General features: G+C 47.4%; 1 protein-coding gene across 7 annotated transcripts in view; it reads right to left on the reverse strand.

Moving 5' to 3' along the window:
• Positions 1-12,816: 12,816 nt before the first annotated feature.
• ARMC9 (armadillo repeat containing 9) overlaps positions 12,817-22,047 on the reverse strand; it is a 59,779-nt gene continuing 50,548 nt past the window's right edge. For 2 of the 7 annotated variants that reach the window (XR_011002581.1, XR_011002577.1), the window contains 3 exons: positions 19,286-19,455; positions 18,123-18,285; positions 12,817-15,985 (listed from right to left, as the gene is read on the reverse strand). Coding sequence is in view for 2 of the 7 variants with exons in the window: in XM_068200560.1 (XP_068056661.1) it covers positions 15,963-15,985; positions 19,286-19,455 (193 nt within the window). In the remaining 5 variants the exon portion in view is untranslated. Of the gene's footprint in view, positions 15,986-16,623; positions 16,748-18,039; positions 18,286-19,285; positions 19,456-22,047 lie in introns of all 7 variants that reach the window. The other 5 variants (XM_068200560.1, XM_068200558.1, XR_011002579.1 and 2 more) reach the window with 4 other exon arrangements.

Genomic DNA, 22,047 nt, shown 5'->3' on the forward strand with positions numbered 1-22,047 from the left:
TGGCAGGGAAGGTCTCTCCTGGTCATTGTGCCAGGAACCACAGGAGCAGGGCAGGAGGAAGCACTCTGCAAACCTGGGTGAGCAAATCCCAGGTCCAGACCCACCCAAGGATTTCTGTCCTTGGGCTTCCCCTTCCTCATTTTCCCCATTGAAAAGGCCCCCTCCAACCTCATGGCTGCTGCCAGTGAGGATGCTGCCTTCTCTTCCCATGGGATTTAAACCCCTGGGACACCTGGGTGTCCTGGGGAGCCCTGTGTGGCTGTGCTGTTGCTTTAAAGCAGCAGCTGGATCCAGCTGTGACTGCGAGTAACCCTCACCACAGCCTTGCCCAGCCTTTTATGCATTTTCCAGTGGTTCCAGAGGCACTTGGCGGCAGCACGCAGGGGAAACCGGACCCACTGGCTGCTGGCAAGCAGAACAGGAGGGGAAAGGGAAAACATTTCCCTTCCCAGAGGAGCAGGGGGAGCCCAGTGCTGCAGCTTCGGCAGCGGGCACAGGGGGCAGGCTCTGGGGCGTGATGCAAACAGCCTGAGGCTGGGCACAGTGAACCACAGGCCCTGGCTTGTCTCTCCCAGCTCAGTGTGCCCCAGCGAGAGGTGCTGACCACAGCATGCCTCAGTTTCCCTTGTGCAGAAAGCCCCAGGGTCTGGGTTTTTCCTGATAACCTATGGTAGGATGGCATCCAAGCACTGAAAGAAACAAGCCCATGAGGACATATGATGGGGGACGTGAATGTGGGGTTTGAGGTGGGAGACGCTCTCATGCTGCCCAAACCCAGAAAGGAAGGAAGATGGGGTGCTTGGCCATGGGAAGGGAAAGACCTGTCCTGGTGCTGAAGAACGGTCATTTCCATCCTGGACCCTCCAAAGAAGTGGAGAAGAGGAAATCAGGAGTGTTAGGAAAGCAATGTAATGCCAGCAGTGAAATCAGGAGCCCTGCCTGTAGAGATGCTCCTGCCCATCGCAGGGACCATGGGCCTGTCCTGCCCAGCCCTTGCCACCCTGACTGTTCTGCCATGACAGCTACAGGCACAGCCTGAAGGTAAAGCCCTGGCTGGGCATCATCCCAAGGAGCCACTCTCCCAGCTCCATTCTGGGAAGAGCTGAGCTCCAGGTGCCAGCACAACCCTGGGAAGCTGTGCTGCCTGGGGACTGGCATGGGCCCAGAAGCCATGAGCTGCAAGGAGACGTGTTTTCCGTTGGGCAGGAGAGCACTCGCGACGTCTCTCATGAGTCAGATGGAAAGGACGGCTCAGGAGTCACCTGAGCCCGGCGGCTGCCTGCCCACGGCCCCTCTCCAGCCCAAGTGGAAAAACATACAGCCCCATACATGCCTGCTGAGACCCTGAGCTCTGGCCGAGCCCCCTCCTAGGCTGGCAGATGCAGAAATGCTCACATTAGTCTTTTTTGGCCAAATTGGTTTAGGAGAGAGGCAGAGACAACTCAGACGTCCCTGGCTCTGTGGCTCTGCTCAGCATTAATCATCACTCTGCTGCTGCTCGGCGCCAAAACCTGGGCTCTGCTACAGCCACTGGTGGATCTGTCTCCAGCAAGAGACGGAGAGAGGGAGAAGGAGGGCATGTGGAGTGCAGACTTCCCCTCTTTGGCGGGGGCTACTGGACTGAAGCCATGGCAAAGCTCCCTGCATGCGCACAGAGGGAGGGCAGCACCCACAGTGCCACCCCTGGGCAGGCACGCTCCGGGCACAGGGGATGACCCTTGCATGGGCACCGCTCCCCAGCCCAGCTCAGGGAGCTGATGGGAGAGGTGACAACAGCAATTTGCTAGCCTGGGAGTAGCTGAGACATAAGAGAGCCCTCTGGAGAGGAGAAGAGAGTCGGCACACCCAGACGCATTCCTGAGGTTTGGTTTCCATGGTGGGATGTTCACCCGACAGTGAAGTCATTCTATGCTGTGAGCTGAGATGGCCAGTGAGTTAATGCATGGATCCAGCTCCTTCCCTGATTCACAGCAGGCGCAGCCACAGCCCCTGCCATCCACTGGGCTTACGACTCTCACGTGGCTCTGGCATTTCCAGTGTCTTGGTGCAGGGAGGCTCCAGACACCGCTGCTGGATTGATCCCTGCCTCACCATGGGAAACCAGCTCCTCCTCAGGGTGGAGGACAAACTGATGGCTCTCCTGGGTCCTTCCAGCCCATTTGTATCATCACACTGTGCTCCCCATTGTGGTTTACTTTCCCTTTATCCTCCTGCTGTCACTGGTGACAACAGGACAGAAATGCACCACCCTAAGAGGTCATTCCTGCAGGGCCAAAGCTTTGAGGATCTGCCCAACACTAGAGAGAGGTTAGGAAGGATAGAGAACTGGGCATCAGGGAAGGAGCAGGATGGAAAGCCCATCAGTCTTTGGGGCAAGGTGGCAGGGACACTCCCTGGCACAAGCAGCTCATGGTGCCAACACGGAGCATGTGGCTGCAGAGTTCGGCAACGGGGCTCCACAGATCAACAAACCAGAGGTGTGGTGGGTGAACTAGCCCTGAAATGTCAGCCAGCAAGTTGATAGGATTATTCCCAGCCTCCAGGGTGGTTTTCTGCAGGTCTGGAGGCACAGGGATGTGGCCAGGCTGCCCAGAGCCATCAGCTGCCATTTACTCACTCTCCTTTTTGGCCATGGCTATTTGTGCTAAAGGGAAATATCTAAGTCTGACTTTTCATCAAAGTTCAACTCCCTCACAGTCCAGTCAACTAAATCCCCATTAAAAAGCATATCCCTTCAGGATGCATCTCCTCATCAACCACCACTACAAGGGCCTTCTGCGCACACTCTGTACCAGTGATCCCCTCCTGCTCTCCCCAGCAGATGTGGGCTCCAGGACAGGGGCAAGCTGAACCCCAAGGGGCCTCTTCTCTTGCTGGTGTCTTACATGAGCACATGATACCTCTGGAAGACAGTAGCACATGCCTAATCCTCAGATACATCATGGGGGACCTCTCTGGGTGGTAGCACCACCATGTGCAGAGCTGTTTGCTTTTGAGATAAACCCAGATCTTCCCATACATGCTTGCATCTAATCTAAACCAGAAATCCCTCCCTGCTTCTCATCTCACATGCAGCCAGGCACAGAGGTCCTAACTGGGACCACCAGGAAGCCACTCTCCCTTTGGGACTGCCAGAGCTGTGAGCAATGTTGCCTGCTCCAGGAAGTGACAAGGCATCTCCTGGCTCTGCCACGGCAGATGACATCCCTGGGGCCCAGGAGCTGATGATGGGGATGTGTAAGGTGCTGGCACAGCCCGGCAGCCGCCTGGGTGTGCGTCAGCCAGACCGGGAAGTGCACAGCCAAACTGAGCCAAAGAAAACCAGCAGCTCCAGGGATGTTTTACACCAGCCAGGATGGAGCCCCAGCCCTGCAAGCCAGTGCTCGGGACACCAAAATGTGACACAAGACAGCTCCCTATCTCAAGGACCCCAAGGATCTTTCCGGGGCTTTCCCAGCCCTTCCCCAGGCTTTGTTTGACACTCAAAGTCACATGAAAGTCCAGTGATGGGTGCAGACAGACCCAGCCTCCACTGCCCCCTTCCCGTTCTCATCCCTGACACCTCGCAGACAGCCAGGTGTGATGCAAGGCTCCCTCAAATCCCTCCAGCCCTGGAAACCTCCTTCAGCCTCCCTCCTTGCTCGGGCCCTTCTGCCTGCACTCCAGGCTAATGAGATCCATGTCGCCACCTTTCCCTGGGAAGCCGGCCCCTCCTGCGGCAGCTCTCCGCCGCTCTCCCCGCGGCTCCCAGCTGCCCTCCGGCGCGGCTGACTCACGCCCGGCGCACACTGAGCCCTTTCAGCAGCCCTCGGCCCGAACACTGTCCCAGTCTTCCCAGCGCCGGGCCGAGCCCCCCCAGCGCCCGCTGCCGGCACAGGCTCCTGCCAAGGGGAGACATCCACGCCCTCCCTGAGAGAGCGGCTTTCATGGCCGGGGAGCCAAAGAGCTTCCCGGAGTAACCGGGGCCAGGGTGAGGCACAGGCAAGAGCTCACCGAATGGGATGGACACACAGCTTTGAGTAAGGTCGCTTTGAGTAACGGCCAGCAGTTAAAAAAATAAATAGATGTATTTGAGAAGAAAAAGGTTTACAAGCTTCTAATGTGACCATTCTTGGCTTGGACAGATGAAACCTGTCAGGAATCTTTTCCTCCTTTCTGCCTTCACTAAACTTCCTCTGCCCAACAGCGGGGCTCTGTCTGTGAGGGATGGGGCCGCAGAAGGGGCTTCTCTGTTGCCCAGTTCCCAAACCAGCAGGGGCGTGGGCACCACCATCCAAACAGCCCCCTCACCTGAAAACGTTGCAGAATCCTCCATCAGAGGAGCTGCTGGAAAAGCCACTTGCACTTTCTCTGTGCAGAGAGCGGGCTGGAGCCACGCTGCAGGGCAGCACCAACCCCAGGGCTGCACTGGGCCCTGCTTGTGCAAGGGGACGTGCTGGCCGTCCCCAGAGTCTTGTGTCTAATGGCCAGGGGTGAAGTGGAACCTGGGAAAGTCCTTGCATGGAGTTGTAGGGGAGGGTGGTGCTCAGGTGTACCCCAAAAGGAGCCTTACCAACCTGTCACAGCCTTATATGAGGGCTTTTCAGCTGTCAGGGCCTCTCCAGCAAGGTGTGCATGCTTCAGGGGACACAAAAGAGCAAGGTGAACCCTTGTGACCCTGGGTGACACAGTGGGGATGTGCACCAACCTTCGGGCACGAGACTGCAGGAGTATCTTCTGCCTCTTTCCTTCCTGCCTCTTGCTGTGGTTTTCACCTGTCGTTTTCTGCTCGGTTTGCCAGAATGCCCAAAATACCTGACAAAACAGATTCCTCTCTCTGTCCAGGGAGATCACCTTTACCGCAGCTCTCAGCGCAGACTGGACAAAGGGGACAAAGGAGTCTCACCCTCACTCCATGGGCAGCGTGGCAGGGTCTCCAGTGTAGCTGAAGCTGTGCTGATTTACGCCTGTAGAGCCTTTGAACCTGCACCAAGCTCAGCTCTGGGCTTGGGAACAGGGTTAATGGGAAAAACCTACAACCCTGACTGTGCTACACTGCAAGAGGCAGCTGAACAGGCTCAAGGGGAATCTCCACCAGGAGTTTGCAACTGACTGCCTGACAAACCTCTACTCTGTAAATGCCCAGGCATTTCTCCTTGGAGAGTTTGCTTGTCCTCTTCCACAAGTAGGGCCAGAGAGGGGAAATCTCAAAATCTTGGTGGGAGGAATGTGGTAGCTGAAGGGCTGAGATGTGCATCACAGCCACACTCCCCTCTGGGCACTCGCCAGGTTTCGGTAGCAGTGAAGTCCCTCTTCAGCTCCTGAAATGAAACTGCAAATGAAACCACCACAACAAATGAGTGAGTTTTATAAGCCTGGAAAGAGGCATGAGGTTTTGCAAGCGGTGCTTAACCTGTGAAAGGTCACCTGGAAACTGCACTCCCGGCTGTGTGGGGTGAAGCTGCCTGTGTGTGTGGACACCAGCAGCAGCTGCCCCAGGGAAAGGACGTGTCTTGTCACCAGACACTGCACAATGCTGTGGTGAGCACAGCCCACAGGCTCAAACTGCCTTAGGACAGAGAGCAAGTGCTGCTGCATCAGGCTGCAGAAACCCTTTCCACTCCTCTCCTCAGTTATCCTTCCAACATTGCCTGGTTTTGTTAAGGAGGAGGGGAATGGATCCTATGAAACCCTTAGCACAGCCCAAGGAGTGCGTGGGGAGGACAAGACCCAGCTTTCAGGGCAGTGGTAGCTGTGTCAGATATTATGAAGCTGAAGGAGGGTGGTGGCAGCCACAGGGGACAGTTCATGGATGAGGTTTAAATATATACAGAGCCCTGAGATTCCTAGAGCCCAGAGGGACCTCATTTCCCAGGCCTAGTGTTGCTGAAGTGGAGGAAGGGCCAGTGAGCATTTCCCACACCCAAGCCCTGCAGGGCACTGTGTGCTGGGGTCAGCAGGGAAGGAGGGGAGCCCTGCCCCTGCAGGCAGCTCTGTTTTGGGCTGGTCCTGAATCCCGGGTGGGTCCCAGTGAGCAATCTGCTCACAGGGCTGGCACAAATATCTCCACTGCTCCTGCTGGCCTTGGGATCGCCCATCCAGCGGCAGAGCCTCAGGCTGAGCTGCAGCTCTGCCAGCAACATTATCTCCACTGCTTGCAAAGGGAGAACCAACACATTTCACACCCAGGAAACACAGAGATTCTTTTCTCAATAATCTGGAAAAGCAATTGATATTTGTATGGAGGAAGGGGAGAGGCAGAATAACGTATTTATGGAGCTTTATTCGTCACTTGTTCCTGCACGGCCAGGCTGGACAGCTCTAACCTGCTCCAACCTGCTCCTTTGTGGCAGAACACATTGTTTGAGTAAAACCCAATACCAGCAAACTCACTGATGCAACAGAAACCTGGCCAGATGCTGCCTACGAAAAACAATGCAACAGGAAAAAGTAATATTCAGGCTTAGAGCAAAAGGAACAGTGCAAGAGGAGATGTGTAGCACTGGTACTTTGCACCCCATTAACTGGGGGTGGCGGAGCAAAAGAAAACCTGGGCTGGGTGTGCACAGCCCCAACCTTTGCCTTTGGTGTGGGTTGCATGTTCAGTGGATGTGGAGGAAAAGTCAAATCCCACGTAACAGCTTTTAGCTGATGTGGGCAGAGCATGGGCTAAGTTTATGTAGAAGCAGAATCAAAACTGTTTCCACTTCACTTTGTGAAGTTAATAATATGTAGGAGCTTCCCTCCTGAACCACACCAGTGGGGGGAAACGTGGTTGTCCAAACACCATCTATTTCTTAACCTCAGGGTCATGCACGTTAGCTTCAAACTGTGCCTGGAAAAGAAAGTAAGAAGAAGCTAGTAATGATCATGTTGACATTGTAAGCCTCCAGGCAATCTCAGCAGCCCCCATAAGCACAATACTGCTGCTGTTCCCCCACCTGCACCCTCCCTATAAACAGAGCAGTTCTTGCACCCTCACCCTGCCTAAATAATTTTACTTTGCTGCAAGAACACAGGAGACAGCACTAAGGGATCATAAGAATCACCCCTACCAACAAGAAATGGGACCCTCAAATTAAACAATAAGGATTAAAATAGGACCCTTCCTAAAACTCACCCTCTACCTTTTTGGGGTGCTGGTCCCCAGCAGCCTCCCAGCCCTGGTGCCCACACTCCATTGAGGCTCAGGGGGAATCCCCATATCTGCCCTGCTTTTCTCTTGCAATCTCCGAATCTTCCCTGAGGCAGCTGCAAAGCTCTGTCTTGCTTGAAGGAGTTAAAATAAAGAGACACTTTAAAACTATTACATTTGCATTTGAGACAACCACCCACCACAAAGGTATTCCTCAACTTCTTTGTGATGCGCAAGTTCTGAAAGTAGGTGTGGTGGTGGTGGTGGTGGTGGTAAAGTTTCCATTCCGGAATCTTTACGGGAACAACCTCAATTTCATATTGATTCAGCCTTTCCTGCACTAAGCCTATTGTATGACCTTCTCCATGGTTAAGCCTAATACAAACTACTGGGTATATACACACCTGAACGCAGGTCAAACTCCAGGTTTGAGCTGCTGTAAGAGAATCCTGAATACAAATGGCTCTAAATAATAATCCAGGCTGAAACGCAGCTGCCTTGTTGATTTGGTGCTACTTTAGCAAACCAGAGGTTTTTGCTTCATTTCTTTCCCCATCCTTTTGTTTCAGAGCCCAAGTCTGCACAGAAAGCCAGGCACAGAAGCAGCCATCTGGGGGAGTGACAGATCTATTGCATCAGTTCATGAGGAGACACAGAAGAAAAGCTCTTTGTGATTAAAAAACTGATATCCTCCTCCATAGGGCTGAAAAGGAGCCTGCAACAGCTCTGGCACAGTCAGGCAATGACAGTCTGACTTGGAAGAGCTGCTGCAGTAGCATGAACCTTTCCTGAAGTGGTGAAAAGCCAGCACCAGCTCCCAGTGCAGTGTTGATTCCTTCCATGCTGTTCAGGTGGGGGTTTAAAGGCCCCTGTCAGCAACTCCCTGGAGAAAGAGCAGATGACCAAGAGTCTCCTTTCAGGGTTGTATGCCACATCCTCTCAGATCTCCCCCCAAAAGTGTTCAGGAAAACCCACAGTTTCTACTCTCTAACTGGTGTCCAGAAACTGGGTACCAGCTTCACACCAGCCCCTGCTGCCACCCACCAGCTCCTCTGGTGCCCAGATGGGCGCAGAGGAGCTTTTTCCTCTCCTGAGTTGTACTGTTCTTCCACTCCTCACATGCTGTGGCCAGTGCCATGCAAAGCACAAGAAGACCCAGCTGCCCTGCTGGGGCCAGGACAGAGCTTGTTTTCTCTCTAGTAGCTGCTGTGGTGCTGTGTTTTGGATCTGGGACCAAAACAGAGCTGATAAGGCAGGGGTGTTTTAGCTGTTGCTTACACAGCACAAGGCCAGCTCTGTTTCCCACACTGCCCCACCAGTGAGCAGGCTGGGGGTGCACAAGACAATGGGAGGGGAGGAGCACAGACCCCAGCTGATCAAAGGGATAGGTGTGCCCAAGTGCTCAGCAATAAAAACTGCGAGAAAGAAGGAGTTACAATGTCTGTCTTCCCAAATAAGAGTTATGCATGATGGAGTAACTGTTCTGGCTTTCCCAGAAATGGCTGAATCTGCCCGTGGGAAGCAGGAATGAGTTCCTTATTTTGCCTTGCTGGTGCACACAGCTTTTGCTGTACCTATTGAATTATTTTTATCTCAATCCACAATTTTTTTTTACTTTTGCCTTTCTGCTTCTGTCCCCCATTGCTCTGGGAGGGGGGGAGCAGATGAGGGCTGTGTGGGGCTGAGCTGACCCCCAGAGTTAACTCACCACACACTCCAAAGGTTGGGCTGATAGCACCCCCTCCATCATCTCCCACACGCCTAAACAAGAACATATTTCCCCAGGAGCTGATTTTCTAGCAAGGACAGGGTATTCCCAGTACAAACCACACTCATAGCCCAGAGAAAATTAATTCAAGGCAGCACGTGGGTCACACCAGAACCTGTGCCAAGCTGCAGGACCAGTTAGCTCTGCAGAAGATAAGGCAGCTTGAGAGTTTACTTTTCTGCCCAGGACAACTGTCTGTGTTGGGAGAAAGAAGCAAAATATGCCAGCTCATCTGTCATCACACTGTCCCGTTCCTACTGCCAGAAATGGTTTGAGGGGTGTCTAAGGAAGACCAGAGGTCTCACCTCTGGACAGGTAACACTTCAGGGCTGAGTTGCCCTGAACCTTTTTCACTAGGAAATGGCTTTGCATAAAGTACTGACGTTAGAAGGTAAAGGTAATGAGAGATTGTAATCAGCCCCGGCACAAAAGGAAGGGAATTCCTGCTAATACCAGAGACCATAATCTGGGATCTTATTGGGATCAGGTCTGTTTGCCAGAAGAGGCTATGGTACAGACAAAAGGGGCTACAACCAGCAAGCACCAAACATCCAGCCATTTTTCACAGAATTCCAGCTTGGGACAAGCATCTTTCAAAGCCTCCTTTGCCTCTGTAATGCATGAACATGATCCAGCTCCATGGAATAATTCCCATTGCAGGAAAAAATAAGGCAACCCCCCCACTCCAAACAGAACAAAAAGTTAGAGAGAGGGAAGGAAGCAAAGACAGGAAAGTACAAGGACGCTCTTCAGAGAGGCCACTGCTGCAGGATAAAGGGACAGATTTTTATGAATGTACTGAGGTTTAGAAATGTACTGAATGTACTGAGGTTACCTCTAAACTTATTTTAGGCATCTGAACAAAACTTACCAGCTTTGGTCAAGAGTTTAAACAATCCCCTGCTGCCACCAAGGAGCAAGTGCTTATAGAAAAGTAGCTGCCTCCTCAGAGCCAGCTGGGGGAAGCTGGACTGGGTTGAAACACAGGAGATATTTCCATATCATTAGGAACAAATAATGAAACCATGAGATGTAGAGTAAGGAAATATCTTTTTCAGATTGGGCTTTCCAGATACAAATGTGTTACTGCCACCAGAAAGGTGTCAGATCACCTGGATTGGTTTTGGTTAAGAAGCCTTGGTCTCTGCCCTGTTCATGGGCATGACCCTGGAGCCAAATCACTCGAGATGAAATTGGTTCTCACTGCTGCCATTTCTGGGTGACTTGAGCAGTGACACAATTGCTGACACTGCTTTAGTTGCTGCAAATGTGATTTCAGAGAACCTTAGGAGCCCAAACATGGTCTGAGATTTGTAGACGTTCACAGTGGCTCACACCCACCTTTCTGCAATGCTGGCATGGAGCTTTTGGTACAGTTAGTCTGGATGGAAATTCTGGCTGTTTCAAACAGCCCAGTTTCCACAGGCCTTGAGAGTGGAAGGGGCTTAATCGAAACAGAACTGTTTTCCTCAAGTCCCAGAGCTGCCACATTTCATTGCCCAGCTGCTCACTTGGATGAGGAAGAAATACAAAGGAGCCAGTTTCATGGAAAATCATGGTAGGCCACAATCTGCAGAATTAACAAAAAAAAGTCATCTGCTTACCAGGAGCCAGTCCCCTACAATACTGCAAATTTGATCCTGAGAGAAGGCTGCTGGAGAAAAGAGTAAAAATTTCAGGGAGACTGTGCTGCTTGACAAAGAATTCATTTGGTGCTAATGGTTCTGCTTCTTGCAACAACATGAACCACGCTCCCAAAAGGCAGTGCATGAGCAGGCATGAACAATAAAGTGAATTGTTCTCAAGAAGGATTCAACCTCTGCCAACAGTCAGCCGGATCCAGGCAAGGGCTCGGACACAGACCAGCACATGGCAGCCCAAATGAGGAACTCTATCACTTGGCACACAGCTGCTATTTCCAGCACTTTCATCCCATCCTCACTTCAGCTCAACTTTTTCACTCTTCAGAGGAGGAGAACTAAATCTGGATCTACAAAGGCCAGAATTTTTCCTTGAGATCAGTAGAAGGAGGTTTCCTTGAACTCTTAAAGTCCCCTCTGCAGGTGGTCTGATTGTCATATGGCCTCAGCATTTGCAGCTGTCAGTTACAGCCCAATATAAAAGGCACCACAAACATCTACAGAATAAACCTTATTGTTTCAGCTATCTGCTACTTTTTATTTGTCCTGTTTATTTGGTTATGGAATTAGCTCTCAGCATTATTAAAAGAAAAACAAATAAAACGAAGTAACACTTTAAAATTCTTTTAAGATGAAAGCCAGCAAGGCATATTGAAAACCATTTTTGAAATTAAAAGCAGTCCTAGGTCACTCGCATGCAGAGTAAACAAAATAATTGACACTCCCAAATCTGTCGCCTTAACATTATATCAGAATAGCATTTCCCCTGCTTGAAGAAGAACAAAACATTAAAGTTGTTCAGGTGACAACTTTAATGAAATAAGATTTCTTACTGCTTATGTGAAGCATTCTCACTTTCACCGCCATCAATTACTGCCCTAGCTTCTTGGAAACTTGGACCATATGCTAAGGACTGCTGACAGAACTTGTACGAAAAGGAGGACATGTTCCAGAAAGTTATTAGATATCCTAGGGTGAACCACTGAGCCTGTTGTTCGGAGAGCTCCAGGTCCTCAAAAAGTGGAAATTTGGATCATGATGCTGTTACTGAATACAATGACACTGCAGGGCAGAAAGCAGCCTGGAGTTGGGAGGAAACTTGCTTTGAAATATGGGATCTCAACTCCTGACAAGATGTCAGGCTACAGAATTACTGGTCTGATAACATAGTAGGACCATGTTCTATGCTCTGCACCCAGAAGTCGGTTTCTTTTTCAAATCCATTAGCAGCAGATTGCCATAGCTTGGGCAGAACAGTCTGGTCTTAGTCTGTTTCATTTGTCTTGAAACATCTTGCTATTTCTCACCTGTAAATAAACTCTCAAGAGTCTCCCTCCTTTCACAGTTTCTATGAATAGGTTGGGAAAGTGCAGCCTAGCCCAGAGAAGTCCACGTGGCTCAGTCACAGAGGTATTTTGGCACAGGGTTCCCACAGGATCAGTGGAGGTTTGCAAGGCTGTAATTATATATATATCCTCTCTGTTTGCCATGCCCACACACCTCCTCGAGCTCAGGGGCCCACCCAGCACAGGAGGTGTCCGGGGTGCCTGGCAGGGCTCACATACTCCTTCCTTAGATTCAAGCAAGGAGTACCCCCCAAATCTCCAACATTTCCTCTCCCAGGAAAGTGCTTGCTCCAATATTCAGTCAGACTGCAAGCGTGAGGATGGTCCAAACCGCCAGGAAGTTCTGTCTCAAAGACAAATGCAAGCCCCTAGCTACACAGTAAGTCTGGATACATTTCAACACCTGCAAGGAAGGCAGTGTGTTTGCTTTATGGCTACCACCACGTCAAGATGTGCATGAACACCATGCAGAGCTCCTTATCTCTGCACTGCCATCTCCACCATGATTTATAAAGATTAGTGAAAATTTGTTTAAAGGGACAACTCAAAGCCAAACCAAGCAACCACTGTCCCTCCCCACCACAGCAGTATTTTCCCTCCAGAGAACTTCCTTGCTTGTCTTTTCTAACACATTTAAATTGCATAACAAGTAATATCTCTGATAGCAACCCAGTGTCACTGGTGGCATCCCACATGCCTAAGCTCACCTCATGAGAGACCACAAACAATGAGTGGTTCATGCCTGCTTTGCAACACCATCACCTCTGCAGAGGCAGGCCAGACTGAACTGAAGGGAGCTGTGTTTTCCATTTGGAGATAAAAACTGTTGGGGACAGAATTTGTCAATAATAAACTGGAGTGAAATGTAAAGAAATGCATACAAAAAGTTGCATGACCCCCAAACCAAATATATCAAAAAGAGAAAGAAGGAAAAAAAAAAAACCCAAACCTTTAGGAGCATTTTTATCTGCTCATGGAAAGATAATATTAAAGCACTTGTACAGAATGAGCCCTCTATGCAAACTTCAGTAGACTTACAGTCTCAAATAACACTCTGCATAAACAAAATGACACTGAATATACAGTAGCTGCATCCAAAAGGCACAGTAGCACCACTTAGGACTTTGGTCCCGGAAAAACTTTCCTTGCAGATCCGTGTGTTGTTTGCAGTAATTTTATTTGCTCTTTGTGAAAGAAATTACAGCCACTCTAAGTGCAATCACTCCCCTCCCACCGGGGCAGCAATTTCCACTGCTCCTGTTAAGAGCTCCCCAGGAGGGTGTTGAATCTAGCAGCTGCCTCTTCATGGCACAAGCAAAAGACACCCATGAACTTTTCAGAATGAGGTGCTGAATTTGCTATGTGTGTGCTACTGACCTCCATTCAGGGACCTTTCCACTCCAAAGAGTGGAGTTCTATGAACAAAGGCAGAATTGACCTTTTTCATTAGCTTCAAATCTTCTGCCTGCCATCACCGGGGCTTTTTTGTGAAGACAGAGGAAAGGAGGACATGTTACTTCCTCAGCCTCTCAAATTACTGTTCAGTTGATAACGTATTTCTAAGCACATCCATAGTTTCTCTCATTATTTGGAAAATTAAGATTCTCATGCATTAATAAAAAAATAGTCTTGGACTTCAAACTCCATACTCACCCAGCTAAGAGAACATGTGAAAATACACATATAGAGTTCTGCATTGCAAAAGGCCTGAGCAAGAATCACACAACCACACACTCTTCAGTTTGTTCCTTTCAGTCCAACTCAGCAAGATGCATTTTGGTTTTCATGAATCTTGATCTGCTGGAGCAGCTGCCACACCTACCAACCACCTTGGGGTGTCTGGCGAGGGATGGTGAAGTTTTACCTCAACTCATAAAATCAGTGAGGTTTTGGGGTTGTCGTTCCCCACCCCACTCCCTGCAAAAAATAAATTAGTCTGCTCTCAACACTTCTCAAAAGCTGCTCTCCATTTTACATAATCAGATCTAGCCTGAACACGGCATAGATCCAACATGAAACACAGCACTGCTGTAAGATAAACAAAATTCAGCTACTGGAGCATTCTGTGTTATTCATGTATGCAAATGAACTGCTTAGCACTTCGTTCACAACTTGCCTGTTGATGTTACAGTGCTGGAAAAAAACCCAGGTTTTCAGAGGAAATTCTGCCTACCCTGGAAAGCCACGAGGTGAACTTTTATGGCTGTTTTCCATTACTGCCTTTTTGTGAACCAGAGGACATTTTCCCATTAGTTGTGTTTATCAGCTCTGAGAGGAGGCAGATGATTTTAAGCAGAGTAAGAGATTTTCTGTGACTCCTTTGTCTGGCATGGGGATCTGTGTGACAGAGGCTAGCAAGTGTCTGTAGTCACTTCATGTCCCGTGTAGTTTGGGACCTAAAGCAACACCCATACTCTGGCAGCTTGGTGTTAGGTCGCTGTTACTGAGTAGTAAATTGTAGCTTCCACATGAATTGACTGGATTTTAAGCTACAGGAGGTCTTTTACAAAACAACCCATTCTGATTTAAAGTCCATCCAAAGGGTTTTCCTGAACTTGTGTGTGGGAGACCTTTCTGCAAACATTTGACACAGCATCACTGATCTCAGTGGGTCTGAAGCAACGACATCAGTGGCCTTGGCTCTTGAGTTGCCACCACAGAGCAAGAGGCCCAATTCAATGTCTTGTCAGAAGCACAAAGCTTTCTTCTGGCTCTATGGAAATGGCTTTACAACTTTTTACTTTAGGGGAAGGCAGTGTCACTATAGAAATTACTTTACTTTCAGGCTGTGTTCCACTTGTTTGCTCTCCAAAACCGAAGCCTTACCTTCTCTGTTTTTATACTCATTCAAGCATTTGTTTCTATGTCTCACTATGGCAAATACACTGTTTGCTTTTTGTACTTCTCTGCCTCAGCAGCAGCCAAGTTCCAATGTAAACTGCATTTATGTGTCCTAGCAGCTGTCACATGAAGGGGTGTTACTGAAAAGCCAACCCCCAGTGAAGACTTCAGTATTTCCTGGTCACTGTTACTGTTGAGAGAAAGAACAAAAAACAGCACTAGCTTTGTAATTCACTGGCAGAACTAACTGCTGCTTTTTATTTAGTGGAAGGATTCCTGATATCTCTTGCCTAGCCAGCACTTCACATGCACTAAAGACCAGCACAAATTCCATAAAGACATAAACACTCATTGCTCTGAAGTGAAGAGCATAAAAAAAATAACAAATACCAAAGAAGATGGAGCACAGTTACATGTAAAGAGAAAGTTGCTTCTGATCTGTTCACATTCTCATGGTTTCTTCTATGAATGAAGAAGCAAAGCTCTTCATTCCAGGAAAAAAAAAAAAAGAGATTTTTCATTCCACAAATGTTAAACAGTAGAAATAACAAAAAAATGCAGAAAGAAGGATTAGGAGTAATTGCTGCAGATCAAGACCTCAGAGGTGAGCATGGATGGTGCCTTGGGCACTGTAACAGTGTTTTTCATCTGCTACAGGTCAACCAGAATAATAAAATACCTCCTCTTCAGGGTCTGGAGGCCATGCAGATCTCACCCCACACAGGACTGCTCTGGGCTGGAAGGCTCTGCACATGTGGCAGACACTGTCCCTATTCAGGCAGATCCTTTGAACACAGATAACCTCCCAAACCAGTCACACAGGCAAAATTTTTTAAAAAAAGCAATTGGCAGGCTGCTTCAGCAAGCAATAAGTAAAAAATAGAGTTTCTTGGTAAAACTCCTGGGCTGAGCCATTCTGTTTCCAATGCCATTTACAGTGACACAGAAGGCAGAGAGCAAGAGTTTCTTCTCAAGGTGGCAATGTCACTTTAGAGAAAACTATCAGAAAATATCCATCTCCCATGTCAGTCCTGGGCTGCTGCTGAGACCTTGAGTTCTAATAACAAGGCCCTTGTCTTAGCCAGTTTTAGAGCCCACAGACATATCCCATCAGATAATCCCAAATCCCTGTGCAAGGCCTGCAGTGTCAACAACCTCACTCTCCACTGCAGGTCACCAGTAAAGCTCATTACAGGAAGCTGGCTCTGTCCTTCAACAATGTGACAGGTGATTCTCGAGGAAAGGAACTGTTCTCACTTCCTGTAGGACTGGCTGCCTGCAGAAAAACATCGAGAAAGGGTCTGTCAGCTCAAAGCAGGATTTATTACAAGACAGGAGCTGCCCGAGGGCAACACTTGTACACAGACACAAACATTGCAAAAAACATGCAGAAAGGCACTTTAACTCGTGATGCTGCAACTCAAAACTGCAGAATGCATTTATGGCAACCCCTTTTCAGGGGATATTGAAAGAACTGAAAGGGCATCACCAGGGCCCAGTTGCACTCCTGACAAAAAACATTCCCCATTCTTCTGGTGGAGATTTTTGTACTGCCTTAGCTGCAATGTGCCTTACAATTTGGTACACTGCAAACAGCTTCAGTACACCCATGCAGAGTTGCCTGGAACAGACAGAAGATAAGGATCAGAGTGGATTAAACCACACAACCATGTCCACACGGAACACAGTCAAGAAGGTCTAAATTTGAAGGTGCCTATGCTCCCTGTGGAATTCTGTGTTTCATCCATGCTGCCAGTGTCATCCATGTGCCAGCTTGGAAGTGGAAATCACAGAGGATCCCAGCATGGCTGATTTTTATTTGGAGGAGCTTGCTTTTGCTCTAGAGTTCAGTTAACAGCAGAGGCTGCATCTTGGGCAGAACTCTGGCCTCAGGCCCGTAGCTGCACTAAGTACCTGGGCTTCCTCTGCATTCCTCAAGCATTCCACACACTCCATCCTCCCAGAGGAGTAGTCCAGCTAGTTCAGGCAGGTTTACATAAAATCAACTTGTTTCCAGGAAATACACCTGTAATAAATACTAAAATCAAGCTAAAAATGTGCCTCTAAAATAAGTGAATACAGCAAGTAAAATAAGAAAGTAATCTTTTTCTCATTGTGTCCATCAGCTATAAAAACTTGCATTTTTCCAGAAATGTTAAGAAATTCACAAATTAGTCTTTCACTGGAACAGTCTCTTGATATGTAAAATCCTACATACCTATGCAGCCGGCAAATGGGAGGCAGCAACTGCAGGAATCTACTGATTGCTGGTATCTGTGCATCTGATACCATTTTTGACCTGCAGATGAGTCAGCTAGGAAATTAAAGGAGCAGTAAGCACACAGCTTTACTAGGGAAACATTAGGGGCTCACTTGCTTCAGAACTCTTCCCTGCATCTTTAAGTAATAGCTGAGAACTACCTTTGAGAACCTCAAGTTTCAGCGTAGGTGCTTAAAACCCTTTTTAGTACTTTAAAAATCTGGTCCTTACAACCTTCATGTAACTCTTCCCACCTATAAACACCTGTGTGAAAGTCCCTGCAGGATGAACAAGAACTATTTGGTGCTCTGTGACAGCAGACAACAAGGCTGGATACATGTACACAGAGTGAGTGGAAGATTAGTTGTTTACAAAATAATTTATTTGCTATTTTTAGCAGGAAGAAAACATTTAATTGCTGACACTGTCTCGTGGCACATGTGGACAGATAGAAAATGATAACCTGGAATCCCAAGCAAAAAATTGGGAGAAATGGTAAATGGACACACAGCAAGTTGGGATGTCTGTTATACATTCAGCATACATTCCTAGCAAAGAGAAGAGGTATAGTGTAAAACAAATAAAACATTAAAAGTTAGAAGAGCTCAAGTATCTGGATTAACAGATCACATATACTGAATCCACAGAGAACCCCAAGTGATCTACTTTAGAGCAATTTAAAAATAAAATACATTTAACACTGTGCCACTGGAAAAGGATCTTGCTCCAGAGCCTCCTGAAAGCAACACTGGTCTGTCACATCTTTCCTAGGACACTCTCCCCAGGAAGGTAAAGCTGCCCTGGAGAAACTAAAACATGCAGAAGATTTTTTTTGTGAACACACACACACACACACACCGTACTTTTCCTTCCTTCACTAGGGCTTCTTTTGAACGGGCCAATGCTTTTGGAAATGAACCGAAACAGGAACCAGGGACAGACTCTTGGGTGTTAACACCAATTCCAGTCAGGGCAGAACAGTGCTGCTGTCACAGGAAACAGAGAGCACTGATGTCAGAGGTAAATCTCGGGCACATGTAGCAAAGGTAAAGCTGAAAGAGCTGCATTACCTCAGCACAGGAGTGTTGAAGCAAGGAGCCTCCAGGTCAAAACCTCCTTTCGCCACCATGAACATTCCCTTCCAATGCCTCACCTGTAATCCCTGAACGAAACCACACCACTTCTCTGCACATGCAGCTGTGTGGAACAATGAATGAGCAACACAGGAGGCTCAGAATGCTCTTTCCAGCTCTGTTACTGGTTTACTGGGTTATTTAAATTCTCTTCATTTCATTTCCAGTATCTGTAATGAGTAGCTAATGATATACACACATTTTGAGTTTCTTGGGAAGGTATTGACTTGCTATGTTTTTATTAAATGCTTCAAGGTAACAGTTGCAGCTAAAGAACAGAGATAACGTTGCATTGTGATCAAATAATCATCACTAAACTTGTTATGATGCCATGCTCCTGCCATTTTCACTGATGATGGACACAGAGTTGTATTTGAATCCAGCTGTTCCTATCCACATGCCTGAGAAAAAGCTTGTTCATTACTGAAGAACGCACCTTTCTTCCCCCTCCACCCCAAAAAACTCCACAGCTGACACACCACATGTGTTTACTGATGTGTGAGCATCCAAGAGCAATTTTTCCTCTGTACTGAGCTTGTCTTGCCTGGCTCAAAGCAAGTGTCCATCATCTTCCTCCATTGTCAAGTCAAAGCCACCCTCTCTTCTGAACCCCCCCACAGATGAAGTACTTTTTATAAACTTTTGCAGGCCACAGCATGGCCACGTGGTACTTGTGTACCAGTCTCCAGCAGAAAGGAGACTGCCATAAGCAGCACACTGTGCTTGGCTCTCTGCTTACCAAGCTGCCCTGAGCCATCTCCTGAGCTGCCTGACATGTGCTCTACATCCAGCTGCAGTGTAGACACACCCAGGGATCCGACTTCAAGTTACACAGTGGGATGAACAAATGTCTAAAGAAAAGGAAAAACTCTGATGACATCTAGAGAAGGTCTAATCTGAGACTCATAAGCTTCCCTGTAAACTTTTGAGAATTTGGGTCACTTTTCTCCACCCAGAGACAGGACAAAGCATGTCTTTTAACTGCTCACATGACAGCCTGGAAATAGGAGCAGAGCTCAGCAGGATATAATTACATGGTTGTACATCCTGCAGATGACAAGTACAATGTCATATACTCCTGGCACATTTGCAGCCTGCCACTTCATTCCCAAAGAGTTTCTACAATGCTCCCTCCTTTCCCACCCAAGGAATGACAAATGGAATGATGACATTTTCCACTTACTCTGTCTACTCCTTGTAGATCCTGAGGAGCTTGGATGGCTTGATTGCTGGGGTCCAGACTGAGAGAACTGGGGAGCAATGCCTGGGACCTTTCCCTTTCTGGGGCTGCTGCTCTGCCCATCAGGAGTGCGAGGGATCTTAGGTTTGCTGGTGAAGGCTTGGGCAAACTCACTGGAGCAGGAGAGGGAAAGGGTTAGCAATGCATGGAGAAATATGTATGCATAGTAAGTCTGCAACCAAGTGAAACCTGCAGTACGTGCTGTGACAGCCTGGCAGGTGCTAAACCTCAGGGAGGCTGCAAATGGAAAGGAACATGGCACCACAGGCACTGCCTGGGCCTGTGCTGACTGCACAGCTCCAACTTGGCTCTATCCACCTGTCCATCCTACCCAAACCTCACTCTGCACAACAGCAGTGAACAGGGCCAGTTACATTCCTTGCAAACCAGTAACTGACCTTTAGCTTGTTTTCTTTTGTGTTTATCACATCCAATGACTCGTTCTGGGGTGCAAAAAAATACACAGATATGCTACAGCACAGGAACACATCCTTTTAGGGCACAGACACCACAATTTCTTCCAGGTATAGGTCAATCTTAGCAGACATAGGCAGCCTCCCTGGCTCCTGTCTGAGATAAGATTTGTAGAATTCCCTGAAGGCTTTGTCAAGAGAGCAAAAAGCTGTGATGGCATCTCTAAAATAAATTCCCTGAACACACAGGTTCCTTGCTCACACTGAGAACAAAAAGTTGGTGCTGCTATTCACAGTCTGCAAAAATACCATTCTTTAAAATTAAGTCAGTAACTGTGTGAGGATACACCATCCTTCCTTGCCCCAGCATAAATATAGTTTTCCCCAGTTACAAAAAATGGGGGCTACCAGGAAATAGCAAGTGTCTAAAATAATTCTGAATCTATATTAATGTTTGCACTTGTGAGTCGATTTTCTCTTAAAAGGAGAAAAGGCTAAACTGAAGTAACAGCTACATGAAAACTTCATATTTAAAAAGGGAAATAAAAGAGCCAAAGGCAGGACATCGAAAAAATAGGTGCCATAAAAAAAATCGGTGATTCAAATAGAAAATTCCCGTGTTATTAGCTCCATCAAAAGAACCCTTTGTGATCATCAGAAGGGGTGATTAGGAGGATTTTCAAGATATTTAATCTCCCCTTCTCCCCTGGGAATGCTGCTGAGTCAGTACTGATTAGCCCTTCCAAGGCCCTGCTTCACCTTGCAGGGAGATTTGAGCAAGTGTTCCTTTTGTATTTTAAATAGCATTATTGTCTGTATTTTGCATATGTATATGCTAAATGTTAAAGGCAGAGACATGCTAATTGTTCTGCTAAGAACCATCTCTGTAGCCTTCTACCTATGACTATTACAAGTGTTAATACTTGTCTCAGCTTCAAAGGAGGAGGTGGCAGATGGCAGCAGAAACAGATTGGTAAAACAACACCGAAAAATAAGACAGGCTAGATAAAACCTCAAGGCGTGGACCACAGAGATACTTAAACATCTTTATTTCCATATAGCAGTGTCATTGTTATTGTTGATTTTGTATTTTGACTCAGTCTGGCCTGCATAAGTTGGAACAATCATTTGTTCCTGTGGAAATAAAACAGCTGAAGCAGAAATGTCACTACTAAGGTCTCATTCTTCTCTCCAATTTATTTTGCATCCTTTCACTCATCTCTGTTCAGTTAAGTTCTCAATTTATACTGCTAAGGAAGAGGGGAAAGAGAAGTGACCACTTCCACAGCCTAACTCAGCCCTCCTTTTCTCATACATACCTCTTCTAGGAAGGTCTTGGTATTTGCCAAATAGGTATTTGCCTCCAGGAAGGAGACAATTCTTACAGTGGACAAAACTATGAGCAAAGCAGTGATTTATTAGTCCTGTTTGTTTTGCAAACAAATTATAGTCTGCATCCAGGAGTGAAAGAATGAAAAGGCAGGTCTAGGTATTGCAACACCAACATATTAACAAAAGACCCTTGACACAGAAAACCCTGTGCTCTCTTTGACTGTGAATGGCTGCATTCCTGTATCTGTAACTCAAGGCTGCATTTGGAAATCCAAATTATTGCATGGATGCTGGGGAAACACAGGGCGAAAAGATATGATCTTCCTCTGCAGGATACTGCACCTGTGCCTTCACTTCTGTAAATTCTATCCTGAGATTCAGACATATGTTTGTGAACAAATACTAAAAAATACTGGGAACACACCTTTTAAATAATAGGTTATGTAGAGAAGCAAAGCATCTCACTAAGGTGGGGGACAAGATGCTGCCAATTTGACTTGCTTCCTGAAAGCAAAGCCTGAAAGATAATATCCCAATCTCATCACAAAGCAAACAATTTGTCCATAAATTTGTATGGTCTATTTGTATTTCTATTATGTGCTTAGCTACTGTTACAACAGACAACAGAAATAAAACCAGTAATGCTAGCTCAGAGGTATGACTGCTAAGCACTTCAGCTGAAACCAGTGACAATTTGTTGACAATGTATAATTTCTCAGATCTCACCATGGAAACAGTACAACTGGGGAAAAAAACCCCAACCAAACAACCAAAGCCACACCAACCCCACAGAAAACCCAAAAACCCACACTGGCATCTGTAGGCATGAAGGAAACAAAGTTCTAGACACAGAATCTTTCAGAAGTGCTAAAGCTGTAACTGACACAAATAACCAAGCACTTCTGAAAAATCAGGTGCATAAAGAGCTTGTAAAAGCTTTCCTTTAACACATCTCCACCC

Source organism: Anomalospiza imberbis, chromosome 10, assembly GCF_031753505.1.
Source record: "Anomalospiza imberbis isolate Cuckoo-Finch-1a 21T00152 chromosome 10, ASM3175350v1, whole genome shotgun sequence".
NCBI lineage: Eukaryota > Metazoa > Chordata > Aves > Passeriformes > Viduidae > Anomalospiza > Anomalospiza imberbis.